Source organism: Daucus carota, chromosome 6 (genome assembly GCF_001625215.2).
Source record: "Daucus carota subsp. sativus chromosome 6, DH1 v3.0, whole genome shotgun sequence".
NCBI lineage: Eukaryota > Viridiplantae > Streptophyta > Magnoliopsida > Apiales > Apiaceae > Daucus > Daucus carota.
In genome coordinates this window covers 4,398,760-4,415,242 of record NC_030386.2, presented here as the reverse complement: position 1 = coordinate 4,415,242, position 16,483 = coordinate 4,398,760, and the positions used below count along the sequence as shown (strand labels likewise).

At 36.8% G+C, this 16,483-nt stretch overlaps 3 protein-coding genes across 3 annotated transcripts; 2 read left to right on the top strand and 1 right to left on the bottom strand.

The window, feature by feature from the left end:
* Positions 1 to 558: 558 nt before the first annotated feature.
* Positions 559 to 1,517, bottom strand: LOC108227067 (inactive RHOMBOID-like protein 8). The gene is made up of 4 exons (XM_064079558.1): positions 1,364 to 1,517; positions 1,099 to 1,262; positions 749 to 879; positions 559 to 631 (listed from the first exon to the last, which is right to left on the bottom strand). Exons 1-4 carry the CDS (start codon positions 1,515 to 1,517, stop codon positions 559 to 561), a joined length of 522 nt encoding a protein of 173 aa, XP_063935628.1.
* Positions 1,518 to 6,174: 4,657 nt separating this feature from the next.
* On the top strand, positions 6,175 to 10,007 carry LOC108225651 (probable LRR receptor-like serine/threonine-protein kinase At3g47570). The gene is made up of 3 exons (XM_017400578.2): positions 6,175 to 7,129; positions 7,218 to 9,218; positions 9,417 to 10,007. Exons 1-3 carry the CDS (start codon positions 6,226 to 6,228, stop codon positions 9,797 to 9,799), a joined length of 3,288 nt encoding a protein of 1,095 aa, XP_017256067.2. The 5' UTR covers positions 6,175 to 6,225; the 3' UTR covers positions 9,800 to 10,007.
* Positions 10,008 to 11,639: 1,632 nt separating this feature from the next.
* Positions 11,640 to 16,191, top strand: LOC108225650 (receptor kinase-like protein Xa21). Its single transcript, XM_017400577.2, has 4 exons — positions 11,640 to 12,562; positions 13,064 to 13,426; positions 13,539 to 15,542; positions 15,751 to 16,191. The coding sequence occupies exons 1-4, from the start codon at positions 11,647 to 11,649 to the stop codon at positions 16,098 to 16,100; spliced, it is 3,633 nt and encodes a 1,210-aa protein (XP_017256066.1). The 5' UTR covers positions 11,640 to 11,646; the 3' UTR covers positions 16,101 to 16,191.
* The last annotated feature ends 292 nt before the right edge of the window (positions 16,192 to 16,483 follow it).

The window sequence follows — 16,483 nt, the reverse complement described above, 5'->3', positions numbered from 1 at the left end:
TTAGGCTAGCTATACAATCCATTGTCTCTATCAGTGCCATTCTTATGTACTGCAGGGGGAAGATCGGGATACTTTACATGGACTCTTAAGAGAAATGATCATTTCGTCATGTCGAGAAATACTTAAGAGCATATCAAATTGCATACGTCGTTGATTCGTTCTTGTGATAGATTGAAGGTAAAAACTCTGAACGTGTCACTACTATCGCATGTCAGTGTCAGCCGCGCTTCATTTACCATTGTCTGAAAGTAGAGTGTAGAGAGTGAGCATTAATCTCAGGAGTTTAGTTCCAGATATTTTTGAACATCATTGAAAATAACTAATAAGGAAGCTATAGAAACTTAGAAGTTCATTGTTGTTCCAAAGGACTGCACAGGCAAAGCAGTTAAAATTAGCATACCTCACAGTGCATCTGTTTGCCGCTGCAAGTCCACAATTTAGAGGGGATAAAGTCTATATACTGACATGAATTCAGGGACGGATTTAGACTGGGGGCAGTGGGGGTACTTGCCCCCATTAGATTTTCTAGAATTAATTAGTTTGTGTTATACAATTTTCCTAAGTGTCACATGATGAACAATTCTTGTTCATATTGATTCCGTAAATATATGCCATAGTCAAACCAGCAAGTCTGCACAAGAGAAAGCTTCCCTTATAAGGATAACAGAACTAGTACCCGCCCATAGGTGATAGAACAAGGACAAAAAGGGGGAAGGGAGGGGGGCAGCGTAAAATATCAAGTACTTACAGAAGACGAAATAGAACAGAGAAAACACTCCTTAGCACAGGCCTGTCCAGTTTCTGTCGTAGCTTGAAAGAATGCTGGAGTTCATACTCAAACAACCCTGCTGTACTTTGCGACATGTTTCTGAGATCAGGCTAGAATAGCAGAACAAAGCCAAGAAGAAAGCCGCACAAGAATCCTCCAATGTTTGAAAATTTGTTGACACAAGGTAGCAGACCAAGGAGGATATTTATCCTGAAGATGAAGTAAAATATGCCAAAAGCTTCAGACTGCACTAAGGTAGTCAAGAAATTAATGCTTACATCAAGTAGAACAAGACCCAGTGTACTGATATGGGAGAAAATGCAGAGTACCTTTTTAGAGTAACTTCTCCAGTTCTGGATAAGAGCAGAAATTATGGTACCAAGCAATCCAAACAGGGCTCCGGAGGAAGTAACAGTTGGCCTATCTTGAAGAAAAAGCGCAGCCACCATGCTACCACAGATAGCAGAGAATAGGTAGATGACTCCAATCCTTACTAAATGAACAAGAAAACAAAAGCTCGTATACACAAACACAGCAACAAATATTTTTCTGTATTAGCAAGCCGAGGCATTAAGGTGAAAATTTAAAGTTTACAGGGTCCAAACTCCTGCTCCAAGTGAAGTCCAACAAAAATTGCAGTGACGAGGTTAATCATAAGGTGAAACCCCCCTGAATGCAACCACATGCTTGTGAAAAGACGCCAGTCCTCATGATCTCTCAACAAAAGTGTTTTCCGTGGAGCTCCCATCTCGTCTAGGCTGCAACACCAACCATATGAACATAAGAGCTAAGTCTGACCATCAAAACGAGTTTAGGATCTTCTTCATTGATAATGTAGTTACTATCTCAAACATTTTAAGTTATGCCCCTTCATTACATTGATTCTCTGTAAGCTCTCTGAAAATTAGAAATCAGGAATGTCAAAGTTAAATTAACAGTATAAAATACATCCATCAAACAGGTCTGAGTTTACACATAAATTACCTGATTAATCGGTTATTACTGGGAAGCATCATAAACATCAAAACAAAAGAGAGAACATAATCTGATATGCTGATAAATCAAAAAATCACCGACACAATAACATATTTTCGTAAATAATAGGTTAATCTAGAACCGGATACTCATCCAATTCATCTATTCCACAATTCAAAACATATAGATTCATCTATTCCACAATTCAAAACTAATATATTGAATTTGATGTCAATATAATTTTATTAGCCCTGTTGAATTATAAATGTCATAGAGAGGAATTTATTATAAAAAAGAAAAAGAAAAGAGAAGACATTTTAGTCTAAAGAGAGTCTAATTAACATATACATTCAAATAGATACACCCAAAGCAACTAGATCATGCAAACTGTATGATACATGCTGAGTACTTTGTGCATTAGAAAAATAATATAGTTAAAGAGGGAAAGTGTGCTCCTCATTGTTGAGGAAGCAAATAGAGCTTCTAAGTTCTTGAAGAGGTGTTAGGAGCTTGTTGGAGTTCATTTCATCTCCATATTCTTCAAATTTTGGCTAAAGAGCCCATACGAATAAGTTTTTGGACATGCTCTCATAAGTCATATGCACACATTGACTTTATATTGCAAAGGATTTCTCTTTACTAGACTTGGAGTTGTTGCCAAATCAGTTACACAATTTTATCTATGATATGAGAGCGGAGATTAATCTGGACTTCAAAATATAAGAAATTTTTCTGTCATGATGGTTAAAACACACAGACACACTGCTTATCCTTTAGTTTATCTTCTGATTGAGTTAGCTCTGGTTTTACCGGTTGCCATTGCTACTGTTGCGAGAGTGTCTTTTGCTATGAAAGCAATCAATACTTATCAGTGTAATAGGATGGAAGATGCATGAATGAATGATAGTATGATGATATATATTGAGAAAGCTATTTATGCAACTATGGATGACGAAATATTTTTCAGCCCCCCTAACTTTTAGTCCTGGTGGGGCCACTGGTTATACGATGACTCAAAACTTGATAAAATGTACAAATAATCAATCAAAAACATTGCAGGAGAAGTCGAGAAAATTCGAACTTGATCAGTTAATCAACACGTAAAACTCGATAAAATTCCTCCTTAATCGATCAAATTAAACAATTTTTTCAAAGAGACACTTGCAATTAGTTATGTGTTAACTCAAAACATCGATGAAATTTCTCCACATCGAATCAAATTAGCGAGAATTTGGGAGAGATGAGGACTGACGCTGAAGGCGAAGGAGCGATAAGCGGATTGTCGGCGAGAGGCTGAAACGAGAAGCTTCCGAGACTGAAAAGCGCAGTGACGGTCAGAATTGTGCGACCTGGCACGACTGAGAATAAGCCCTCAACCACTTAGGATATTCAATTGTGCTCAACTAACAAGTTATTTAGTTTATCATAAGCATAACATATTGTCATAGTCAGAGTATATTTATGTAGTTCCAAAATAACTATCATGTAATAAATATATATGTGGAAGAAGTTCATTCAATTGTTCATTCTGCATGACATCAAAACTTAATTTTTCTCACAGCGGAATCATTCTGTCATCAAAAGTTCATTATGTGACAGCAAATCTTGATGTCTCAAAGATATTGTCTTCGGAGTTATGGTTTGATTTGAATCTTCATCAAGTCAAACCCCGTAAGAGAAAAAAATGTCCGAAATTCAGGGATGTTGTAGGAGTTTGTTTTGGTAGCGCACCTGCAAAGACTACGACAAAAACTCAAGAGTTAACAAGACAAAGAACACCGATTAAAGGAGATGTCAAATCACCATTTACTAATATGTTTATATATATTATTAAATTACGATTTGAATGATCACCCATATTTGTCATTTTCAAGATAGCATGTGGCCTGATAGCAGCAATCTTAATTATGAAAAACCCTAATTTGACATATGAAAAATAAAAATACAAATAACTTTTTTAAAAAATTAAACTCTAAGTCTCTAACTATACATTCCTACCATACTCGCTTGTCTGTAATGCCAAGATGATTATATTTGTCGAACTAATACATATATATATGACACTGTAGCAAATGTCACGTAATCTGATTACAATATTAAAAGAGTACATTCTATTTATAACAATTTGTAATAATATTAACATACTGTTTTTAATATATAATTAATATCATTGAAGCTTATAGGTCCATTACATTTTTACTTTTGCACATCCAATCCAGGCAACCATTATAACATGATCGAACACAACAAATACTCATTCCATCCCTTTTTAGTTGTCAAGTATTTATTTTTATCGATCAAATTGACTAATTTTTGACCAAAGATTATAAGTCACTTTTTTATTATTTAAAAAATTATAAAATTTATCTTAAAATAAATTAAAAGTTATTTTCGGTGATATATTTTTTTAATTTTATCAATTAATAAAATATTAATAAATTTTAGTAGTTCGATCAATTTAACCGGCACAAAATCAAATGTTACAACTAAAAAGGGACGGAGGGAGTATATATTTTCCTACTTCTTCCGTCCCCTTTTACATGTCTATTTTGCTTTTCGAGAAGTTAATTTGACCAATTTTTGACTAATCATTACAAATTATCTACTCATTATTTCTAAAATCTGAAAGTTGCATATTAATATAGACTAAATATATTTTTTATTATTTTTTCAATTATCTGATACATGTCAGATTGACACTTATTAAAGCCATTCTCAGTGGAATCTTTGGTTACTGGAGCATGCACCTTTTTTTGCCGAAAAGTGTTCTCAAAAAGCTAAATTCCCTCATGTTTAAATTTCTTTGGGGAGGGTTCTACAAAGCTAATGGTAAGTGTCACTACAAAGTTGCGTGGCATGATTGTTGCTTGCCCAAAATTGAAGGGGGTCTTGGCATCCGGAACATTTTGGAATGGAATAAGTCGGCTATTTTTTATCAATTATGGCGTATTGTGCAACCTAATTCTACCTCTTTGTGGGTTCAGTGGTTCAAGTCTGTGTTGCTTAAAAACAAGGGGTTCTGGACGGCTAAACTCCCTTACAAACTCTCTTGGAGTACTCGGCAAATTATGAACTATCGCCATTCTGCGCTTCAGTATATAAAGTATCATATTGGCCCAAGTTCTGATTTTAAATTTTGGCTTGATCCGTGGGTAAGAAATAGACCACTAATTTGGGATTACAATGCTCATGTTATTGGCAGTATGGAATCTGACGCAACGGCCCCTATCAATGTGTTTCTTCATGATCGTTCCTGGGTCCTCCCTTCATCTAATTTGTTGGAGGTAAGGGTAATTCAGGACCTTGCTCGTAGTACTCAGATTCACAGCTGCGATCATGTGACATGGGATGGTATACAGAGCAATTTTGCATCTTACTCTGCTCTATACAATACTATTCGATTCGATGTAGGAAGCCTGCTATCCCATGGTCTGACTGTACTTGGAACATCTTTACCATCCCTAAATGTTCATTCATCTCTTGGCTGGCATTGAAAGATCGCCTTCTTACTAGAGATAAAATGATCCTTTGGCAGATGCACACTGACCCGCATTGTCTATTTTGCTCGAACTTGGAGAGTACTCATCATCTTTTTTCGGATTGTCCGTTCTTTGATTTAATTCGGAGGGCTTGCCCTATTAAATTCTGTTCTAACTGGGCTATGTGTCAAGATGGCCAGATTTTTGCTGCAAGTATTGATCGTAAACTTCATCTCATTGGAAGTTTATATCTAACTGTGGCTGTTTATCTCACTTGGAAAGAGCGCAACTTTAGAGTGCACCACCCTGGTTCCACCCATGCTACTCATTCTATTATTGTCAACCTGAAGACTATTGCTCGTGAAAAATTATTCACCTGTAGGGCTTTTAGAAAATGGGTGCGGGACGACCCAACCCTTATCTGTCTGCTTTATTAACTTTGTCTAGTTATTTAGTGCCTGCTAGTCTAGCCTGGGTTTAGTATTACTTTTATGTAAGTTTTCCCTGAGACTATGATGCTTCTATCTAGTCTCCTCCGACGGGGTATGCCCCTATTTCTGTAATCTTTGTTTTCTATAGTTTTTCATTTAGCAAAAAAAAAAAAAAAAAAAATTCAGTCAAAATATAGTCAACTTGACTGGTCAGGAAGACCAGGACATGTAAAAGGGGACGGAGGGAGTAATATTTGTCGAATTCCGGAGGTTACATGGCGTGCATACTTTGCCTTATTGTCTGGAGCTTTGATTCTGGAGCGTACAATGTAATAATTGTAATGACTACAGAGTAGCTCCACAACTAACAGAAACATTTATTAGTTCAAATAAGCAGTCAAATCATTTTTCATTTTTTAAGTGATTGGCAACTCGCATTGTCGAGAAGAGAGGTATCCGTTAGACTAAAGACAACGTAACAATGAAAAATCATTGTTATTGTCCATCACTCCATCTCGTTTCTTTGCATTTCTTTCTGAGTAAATCTTTGAACTCCGAAAAAAATAAAATCATGGAAAATGCAAACTTTACAATAACAATGTTGCTCTGTCTGCTGATGTGCTTGTCTGTAACTGATTCTAGCTCGATTAGTACTGATCGTGATGCTCTTCTCGCGATCAAATCTAGTATAACTTCGGATCCTTATGGCATCTTGGCAGCTAACTGGTCTAGTAACACCTCTGTTTGCTGCTGGCATGGTGTGTATTGTAGCAGAAATGTCGAAAGAGTAGTGTCCTTGAGCCTCCGCGACATGGGTCTTGAGGGAACAATTGCGCCTCATGTAGGAAACCTTTCGGCTCTGGCTTCACTCGACGTTGGCCAGAACAAATTCCATGGCAAAATGCCAGAAGAGCTGGTTCATTTGAGTAATTTAGAGAGGCTATATTTGGATGAAAACGAATTTGATGGAGAAATTCTGTCGTCGTTGGGGGACTTGTTTAATCTGCAGTACTTGCATCTTGAGAATAATAGTTTTAGTGGTGTAGTTCCTTCTTCAGTTGGTAATATGTCGAAGCTTGAGGTGCTGAATTTAAGTTTTAACTTTCTGCAAGGAGGTATACCGGAAGGTATTGGCAGACTTTCTGGCCTAAAAAGTTTATCTTTGATGTCTAATCGGCTCTCGGGTTCAATGCCTTTGGCTATCCTCAACATGTCTTCATTGCAAGAGATTGATCTTTCGGTTAATAACTTATTAGGTACTCTATCAGAAGATATGTGTGATCGTCTTCCTCAGCTCAAAAGGCTAGTTCTTTCTCAAAATAAATTTTCTGGGAAAATTTGGGCTGCAGTAAAGAACTGCCAAAAGCTTGAATACTTGTCCCTGGCCAAAAATGGATTCTCTGGCAACATACCGAGAGAGATTGGAAACTTAACTATGCTCAAGTATCTTTCTCTCGGGGCTACCAATTTGACAGGTATGTATGTTGAACAACCAAGCATCCGTAATACATTGACTTGATATTGTATATCTGATGTAGAGTATACTGTTCGTTGTGACTGCAGGGGGACTACCTAATGAGATCGGACGTCTGATAAATCTAAAGGAACTAAATCTCCATGAAGGTAGATTCAATGGTCCACTTCCATTCAGTCTTTTCAATATATCAACATTGGAGATACTTGACTTGTATAGAAATGAGTTTTGTGGCCATCTTCCGTCAAGCATGGGTCGTTGGCTTCCAAATCCAAGAAGCCTCGTTTTAAGTTACAATAACTTTAGTGGAAAAATTCCAGAGTCTACTAAAAATGCATCCAAGCTTGTTACAATCAACTTGACTAGTAACTCTTTTTCTGGACCTGTTCCTAATAGTCTCGGGGAGTTAGAGTTCCTAGAGCGCCTGCTACTTGGAGGAAACAATTTGAGCCGTGAATATTTTACTCCAGAATTGAGGTTTCTCTCCTCATTAACAAATTGCAGAAGCCTGAAAATGTTGGGGATTGCTTTAAATCCATTAGATGGTTTTCTTCCAGCTTTAGTGGGAAACTTCTCTTCTTCTCTCCAACTACTTCAAGCATTCGGAAGCAAAATTAGAGGTACCATTCCCATCGGAGTAGGAAACTGGAGTAACTTGAGTTATCTTGGTCTAGATAACAATGAGTTGACAGGACCAATTCCAAGCTCAATAGGAAGCCTACACAAACTCGAAGTTTTGTATCTTGAGAAAAATAAACTTAAAGGCCACATACCCGACGATCTTTGTGCTTTAAAAAACTTGGGAGACTTGTATGTTAGCCAGAATGGACTCAACGGATCTATACCAGCATGTTTGGGTGGACTCAAATCTTTGCAGAGGCTTTACTTGGACTCAAACAAATTAACTTCTACGATACCATCAACGCTATGGAGCTTAAAATATCTGGTCCTTCTAAATCTGTCAAGGAACTCTTTAAGTGGAGAGTTGCAATCAGCTATTGAAAATTTCAAGGTCTTAACTCTTTTGGACTTGTCGTATAATCAGTTATCAGGTTATATTCCAAGAAGCATCGGAGGTGCCCAACAGTTGAGTTCTCTATATTTGTCTCATAATAAAATTCAAGGATATATCCCAGAATCAGTGGGAAGCTTGATTGGCTTGGAATTCCTGGATCTCTCGGATAACAAGTTGTCAGGAAGTATTCCAAAATCTATAGAGAAACTGAGGTATCTCCGATATCTTAATGTGTCCTTGAACAGACTTCAAGGGGAAATTCCTGGAGGAGGGAGCTTTAGGAACTTCACAGCCCTATCGTTCATGGGAAATGATGCACTTTGTGGCACACCCCGACTGGAAGTCCCGCGGTGCAAATCTAGAACTACAAGTACCTTTGTGTCAGAATTCGTTTCTTTATCCAAATATATCATACCTTTTGTGGTACTAGCCTTAATTCTTGCAGCACTTACAATTACTTTACTGAGAACTCGAAACAGAAATATTAGGCAATCGACCACAGGAGATTCCATGCTACTCGAATGGAGAAGGGTATCATATAATGATCTTCTCCGAGCAACAGAGTTTTTTAGTGAAAGCAACTTACTTGGGACTGGTGGTTTTGGATCTGTATTCAGGGGAACTCTTTCAGATGGAATTATAGTTGCGATAAAAGTGCTGAACCTGGAGCATGAAGGAGCAATGAAAAGTTTTAAGGCTGAATGCGATGTATTGCAGCAAATTCGTCATAGAAATATTGTCCCAATCATCAGCAGCTGCACTAACTTGGACTTCAGAGCCTTAGTACTCGAATATATGCCTAATGGGTGCCTTGAGAAGTGGTTATATTCTCACAACAATTACTTGGATATGATTCAGCGTTTAAACATCATGATCGACGTTGGATTAGCCTTGGAGTATCTACATCATGGTCAGGGCACACCTATTATTCATTGCGATTTGAAGCCTAGTAATGTCTTGCTTGATGAAGATATGGTTGCACATGTCAGTGATTTTGGTCTTGCAAAAATATTAGGCCAAGAAGAGTTTATGGAACGTACTGTGACCTTGGCGTCGATTGGTTATATGGCACCAGGTAAGCTCAGAGATTATCAAGAAAGTTTCAGAATAATTCATTTAAGAAATTTGCTGATACAAATACTGCTGTTATATACCCAAAATTAATGAATCTTTCATGCATGATTAAAATCTAACAATCTGAACATACAGAAAAGAAATACTAATAGAAAACAGAATTTTCTGACAAACAAAATATTTTCTTTTCTCTCTGCAGAATATGGACAGGAAGGACTGGTATCTACAAGTGGCGACGTGTACAGTTATGGTATCGTATTGATGGAAACATTTACAAGAAAGAAGCCAACTGACGAGACGTTCTCTGATGAAATGAGCCTGAGGAATTGGGTTAATACTGCATTACATGGTTCCATATATGGTGTGGTGGATATGAATCTGTTAGCAGGTGATGCTGAACATTTGGCTGCCAAAGAGCAATGTTTGTCCTCTATCTTGTCTTTGGCTTTGGATTGTACGGTGATTTATGCAGCTGAGAGGCCGAGTATGGATGATGTTGTCGTTAGGCTTCAGAAAATCAGAGAGTCGAACTCGTTACCTCCCGCAAGGGGTACTAGAGCTCAACTGGCCGAGTATGGATGACGTTGTCGTTAGGCTTCAGAAAATCAGAGAGTCGAACTCCTTACCTCCCGAAAAAGGTACTAGAGCTCAACCACCGCACCAACACCTTGTTGGCGGCCTGGTGAAATTTTGAAGAACTGTAAACAAACTTCTGGAAAGGATATTAATTTTCAAAAGAGTATCAAGTTTTTGGCATGTAGCCGCCATCAATTATATGTGCATTGACTCATTACCGGTGTCATAAGTGATAACTTCTCTATTATTGAAATTGATTGTCACTTTTGAAAAATAATGCATGCAATTACTCGCCAGGTTGATAGTACAGGACATATAGGCGATGGCCTGAGACCCCATTTATAAGAAGCCCATAATTTTGACGTATATGTAGGGGGGAAAATAGTTTCATGATATTAATAGAAAAATTAAAAAAGAATTGGAATTAATATCTGACATGAGAAATTTTCATACAAACAAACCTCAGCGCCCTCACCCCTCTCCCTCAAAATCCTAGCCTCCATCAAAGATTTTTTGAGAGCTTACATCAATTTTCACGGGTGGAAAGCCTTAATTCCCTTTTCCTATTTTCTTATTTTGAAATCTTATTTCTCATTTAATAAGTTTTCAATTTATTTGGGTTTTGTTAGTGTCTCGTTCTTGTAAGAGTTGGGTTGTTTTGTTTTGGTGTATTTTGATGTTCTTCATGAACGAGTTTATGGATCGGTATGATTTTCATGAGTTTGATTCAAGTTTGAAGGTTATTATGAGATCGCATCTATGGTTGATTGTTCAGAACAGTCAGGTGAAAGCCAATAAGATCGAAACAAGTGTGTATATTCAAATATTCAAATCGCTTAGTTGCCTCTTCAAGAAGGGAGGATTCAACAATGATATTCTTTAGCGTCTTTTCAATTTCGATTGTATTTGTAGATGCCGTATGGCTTTTAATTAATGAATTAATGTCTTTTTATCAAAAAAAAATTAATATCTAAATTTTGTAGAAAAATTGAAAAATTTCTGTGTGATCAACTTTTTCTAAAAAAATAATATTAAAATATTAATATTAGAAGTATTAGTCATGTTTTGGTTATGCTGAACATAAATTCTAGCAGTAACCTGTTTTCGTGAACATAAATTTTAGTTGTCAAGAAAAATTATAGATTTTATTTCCAGTTTTCACCTTAGCTTATTTACTTTTTAAATTTTGATTTTAATAATACAATTTATTTTCATTATCAGGACTTATGTAAACTATTTAATCAAATCATCTCCAATTTTTTTTAATTCATACATCTTATTTATTAACTTCAAAAAAAATTAATATGTATTTAACAATTAACATCAAAACCCTAAAATTAAATTTTGAATACTGTGTTGAGAGTGATTTTATGTTTGTAATGTTTAAATATTATAAACTTATGTATTTGTATTATTAATAAAATATTAGATTTTTTTTTTTAAAAGTCAAGCCTAACTTTTATGATTGGTCTAAGGTCCCGAGATCTCTTGAGCAGCCCTGTTACTCACTCTTGTAACCTTATCAAGAGAAGGGATTCAAATAACCACTATACTACTACAATGGTGCCGTTTGGCCAAACTTAAAAAAAAAAATGCTTTCGTGGTTAAGGTAAAGAAGTGGATGCTTTTGTGCTTAAGGTAAAGAAGTGGAGTAGAAGTAAATAAGTTAATAAGTATTTCGAAAATAAGCAAAAGCTGGGAGAGAGAAGCTAGCATTCTCAGTTTCTTAAAAGTGCTTCTACTTCTTTACACAAACGGGTCAAGAAAAGCCAGAAGCAGAAATTGCTTCTGGTTCCCAAACAGCCCCGATGTTTTACGTACATGTTCTTTCTTTGCAAGCCTTACACTCTAGAATGCCGAAACACAATATGGCAAAACTGAACATTCAAGTGCTGTTGCTTATCTGTTTGGTGGTGTGCTTAGCTGTGACTGGTTCGAGCTCAAGTACTGATCATGATGCTCTTGTCGCCATAAAATCTCGTATAACTTCTGATCCCTATGGCATCTTGGCAACTAACTGGTCTAGCAACTCCGATATTTGCTACTGGCATGGTGTGTATTGTAGTCGTGACAATGATAGAGTGGTGTCACTAAATCTCCACAACATGGGTCTCAGGGGAACACTAGCTCCACAAATTGGAAACCTTTCGTCTCTTGCTTCACTTGATATCGGTCAGAACAAATTCTATGGCAAAATCCCGGAGGAGCTGGCTTGTTTATGTAACCTAAAGAGGTTATACTTGGATGATAACGAATTCAATGGAGATATTCTGTCATCGTTTGGTGGACTGTTTGATCTTCGGGACTTGCATCTAGAGAACAATAATTTTACTGGTCTAGTTCTGAATTCAATTGGTAATATCTCAAAGCTAGAAGTGTTGAACATAAGTTTTAACTTTCTGCAAGGAAATATCCCAGAAGACATCGGCAGACTTTCGAGCCTTAAACATTTATCCTTGACGAATAATCAGTTATCAGGTTCACTACCATTGGCTATTTTCAACATGTCTTCCTTACAAATAATTGAACTTGCAGCTAATAAGTTGTCAGATACTCTGCAAGTAGATATTTGTGATCGTCTTCCTCAGCTGGAAAGGCTAAATCTTTCTCAGAATCATTTCTCTGGGAAAATTCCTTCTACGATAAAGAACTGCAAGAAGCTTCAGTACTTGTCCTTGGCTATTAATGAATTTCAGGGAAGCATACCAAGAGAGATCGGAAATGTGACAACACTGAAGTCCTTGTATCTGGGATATAATCAGTTTCAAGGTATGGATTCATCTAGTATGTAGATTAGCACGCTTGAGTAAACTTTTTAACAGATTTAAAAATAGCTAGAAAGTACTTCTGGCAACAAAGACAACGTAAATAAGCACATTTTCTCCAATCTCTTTCTTAAATATAGCTAAAAAGTACTTCTAACTGCAAGTTTTGACTATATAGCTAGTATAATGTTTGGCCAACATAGATTAACGCTGATAAAAAGTACTTTCGACAGTGAATTTCTGACTTGAAATTCAGAAATCTTTTTAGCTAAACCCTCTCCTTTGTACTTTCCTTTATAACTACTACATCCTCTGTTCCAAATCTAGAGATGTATAAGGCCTTACCTTTCTATCTGCATCTGCGTGATTGTTCAATGATCGTAAGAACTTACTGGCCTGCGGGTTACTTACAGAAATTTTCTTGCTTGTGCTGAGTTTATTAAAGACTTGATTAGTTAAATGTAATGACTCAAGAAGGTACATATAAATTGTGCTGAGTTTGCAGGTCAAGTTCCTATGGAGCTAGGCAACCTTGTCAATCTGCAAGATTTGCACATCTCGAATTGCTTTTTAACAGCTGTGTCACCTACCACATTCAATATCTCTTCTTTGAGAAGTATTGATCTCACAAACAATAAATTGTCTGGAAGTCTCCCGGAGGACATGATTGATTACGAGCACTCAAATCTTAAGGAAATATATCTGTCGTCCAATCAATTCACTGGTCAAATTCCCTCCAGCATATGGAAAGTGAGAAGCTTAGAGAGATTATCACTATCATATAATGGATGGATTGGAAGCTTACCAAAAGAGATTGGAAACTTAACTATGCTCAAGTATCTTTATCTCGGGGCAACCAACTTGACAGGTTTCTATTAGACAACCAAGCATGTTTAATGCATAAAATACTGAAATGCTTGGAATGATGACTCAATATCTTGTATTGAATGAAGAGTATGAGATGTTTTCTGTGACTGCAGGTGGAATTCCTGACGAGATTGGTTGCCTGACAAATCTTAAGGAACTAAATTTGCGTGAAGGTAGATTCAGTGGTCCACTTCCAGGTGATCTTTTCAATATATCAACATTGGAGATAATTGATTTGTACAGAAATGAGTTTTGTGGCCATCTCCCTTCAAGCATGGGTCACTGGCTTCCTAATCTTAAAAGCCTCGTTCTAAATCATAATAACTTTAGTGGTAAAATTCCAGAGTCTACAAAAAATGCATCCAAGCTTGTTACAATAAACTTGAGTAGCAACTCATTCTCTGGATCTGTTCCAAATAATCTCGGGGAGTTAGAATTCCTAGAGCGCCTGCTACTTGGAGTAAACAATTTGACATGTGAAAAATTGACTCCGGAGTTAAGGTTTCTCTCTTCGTTAACAAATTGCAGAAACCTGAAACTGGTGGTATTAGCATTGAATCCATTAGGCGGGTTTCTTCCATCTTCATTAGGAAATTTCTCTTCCTCTCTCCAACTAATTCAAGCGTTCGGAAGCAAAATTATAGGTAGCATTCCCATTGGAATAGGAAACTTGAGCGGCTTATGGTATCTTGGTTTAGATGACAATGATTTGACTGGACCAGTTCCAAGAACAATAGGAAGATTACACAATCTTGAAGTTTTGTACCTCGAACAAAATAAACTGAAAGGCCACATACCTGATGATATTTGTGCATTAGAAAACTTGGGAGACTTGTATGTTAGCCAGAATGGACTAAATGGATCTATACCAGCATGCTTGGGTGGACTCAAATCTTTGCAAAGGCTATACCTGGATTCCAACAAATTAACTTCTACGATACCATCCGCATTATGGAGCCTAAAAGATCTGGTCCTTTTAAATCTGTCAAGGAATTTCTTCGGTGGAGAGCTGCCATCAACTATTGGAACTGATTTTAAAGAATTGACTCTTTTGGACTTGTCTTATAATCAATTATCAGGTTATATTCCAAGAAGCATTGGAGGTGCCCAACAATTAAGTTCTCTATTTTTGTCTAATAACAAATTTGGCGGAGATATCCCTGAATCAGTGGGAAACTTGATTGGCTTGGAATTCTTGGATCTCTCGGATAACAAGTTGTCAGGAAGTATTCCAAAATCTATGGAGAAGCTGAGGTATCTCCAATATCTGAATGTGTCCTTGAACAGACTTCAAGGAGAAATTCCTAGCAGAGGAAGCTTTGTGAACTTTACAGCTTTATCATTCAAAGGAAATCGTGCACTTTGTGGCCCACCCTGGCTAGAAGTCCCTCTGTGCAGAGCAAGAACTGCCAATAGATCCCAATCCAAATTTGTGCCTTTACTCAAATATATCTTACCTTTTACAGCACTGGCCTTACTTATTGCAATACTTATAATTTTTGTACTAAATTCTCCAGCAAGAAATATTAGGCCATTGACCACAGGAGAATCCATGCTACTGGAATGGAGAAGGGTGTCATACATTGAGCTTCTTCGAGCAACAGAATCTTTTAGTGAAAGCAACTTACTTGGTACTGGTGGTTTTGGATCTGTATTCAGAGGAATTCTTTCAGATGGAAATATAGTTGCGATAAAAGTGCTGAACCTGGAGCACGAAGGAGCAATGAAAAGTTTTAAGGCTGAATGCGATGTATTGCATCAAATCCGTCATAGAAATATTGTCCAAATCATCAGCAGCTGCACCAACTTGGATTTCAGTGCCTTAGTACTCGAATACATGCCTAATGGAAACCTTGAGAAGTGGTTGTACTCTCATAACAATTACCTGGATATGATTCAGCGTTTAAACATCATGATCGATGTTGGTTTAGCCATAGAGTATCTACATCATGGTCAGGTAACACCGATGCTCCATTGCGATTTAAAGCCTAGTAATATCTTGCTTGATGAAGATATGGTTGCACATGTTGGTGATTTTGGTCTTGCTAAAATATTGGGTGAAGAAGAGTTTATGGAACGAACTGTAACCTTGGCGACAGTAGGGTATATGGCACCAGGTACACTCACAAATTAATACATGTCATAATATTTCATTCGATAAATTTGCCATGACTAATAGTAAATGAAAAAAATAAAGTTTGATTACAGAATGAAATTGACAGAATAAGCCAGACATTTCGTACTAGATACTGTCATTTTCTACTTAAAGTTTGATGAGAATGTTCTGGCGAAGTGAATGTTAATATATGACTAATATCCATGCAGAATATGGACGGGAAGGGCTAGTGTCTGCAAAAGGGGACGTCTACAGTTATGGCGTCGTATTGATGGAAACATTTACAAGAAAGAAGCCAACTGATGAAATGAGCCTGAGGAATTGGGTTAATGCTGCATTACATGGTTCCATATATGATGTGGTGGATAAGAATATGTTAGCAAGTGATGATGAACATTTGCCTATGAAAAAACATTGTTCATCTTCTATCTTGTCTTTGGCTTTGGATTGTACGGCATTTTATGCAGCTGAGAGGCCGACTATGGAAGAAGTTATCTTTAGGCTCCAGAAAATCAGAACACTATTCCCTAGAGAGTTTATCCAGGTAGTGATGATGTGATGAGTTCTGCATACAGACTAGCTTCATAGACAATGTTAAATTTATTTGAAGATTCTTCATAAGTTCATTAATTGTTTAATGACTTTCTAACTGCTTAACTGTTACAGCTAATGGCGAAACTACAGGAAAGAAAGTTCTAGTTTATCAGAGACGCCCTAAGAAAGATATGTAAAGATTGCGCTTGCTATATGATCTTTTATTAAGTACGTAGATATAAATAAATAAATGTGGAGATACTAGTTAATATGGAGATAGAATCAAATCCCATATGTCAGGGAAGATGATTCCTATTGTCCATAAATAGTCTGGTATTCTATTCTATATAAGCAGGGAGTTGTAATAGCCATGGGACATTAAGAAAATTCTCAGTGAAGTATTGGGAC

Excerpts from the sequence above, each read along its gene's own strand:
- LOC108227067 (XM_064079558.1), bottom strand. The coding sequence starts at position 1,517 with ATGGGAGCTCCACGGAAAACACTTTTGTTGAGAGATCATGAGGACTGG. Across the intron at positions 1,263-1,363 it reads GGAGCAGGAGTTTGGACCCT|TAAGGATTGGAGTCATCTAC; the intron begins GTAAACTTTAAA and ends TTGTTCATTTAG. Across the intron at positions 632-748 it reads TCTGTTCTATTTCGTCTTCT|ACTTGCTGGTTTGACTATGG; the intron begins GTAAGTACTTGA and ends TCTCTTGTGCAG.
- LOC108225651 (XM_017400578.2), top strand. The coding sequence starts at position 6,226 with ATGGAAAATGCAAACTTTACAATAACAATGTTGCTCTGTCTGCTGATG. Across the intron at positions 7,130-7,217 it reads CGGGGCTACCAATTTGACAG|GGGGACTACCTAATGAGATC; the intron begins GTATGTATGTTG and ends TTGTGACTGCAG. Across the intron at positions 9,219-9,416 it reads GATTGGTTATATGGCACCAG|AATATGGACAGGAAGGACTG; the intron begins GTAAGCTCAGAG and ends TTCTCTCTGCAG.
- LOC108225650 (XM_017400577.2), top strand. The coding sequence starts at position 11,647 with ATGCCGAAACACAATATGGCAAAACTGAACATTCAAGTGCTGTTGCTT. Across the intron at positions 12,563-13,063 it reads GGGATATAATCAGTTTCAAG|GTCAAGTTCCTATGGAGCTA; the intron begins GTATGGATTCAT and ends CTGAGTTTGCAG. Across the intron at positions 13,427-13,538 it reads CGGGGCAACCAACTTGACAG|GTGGAATTCCTGACGAGATT; the intron begins GTTTCTATTAGA and ends CTGTGACTGCAG.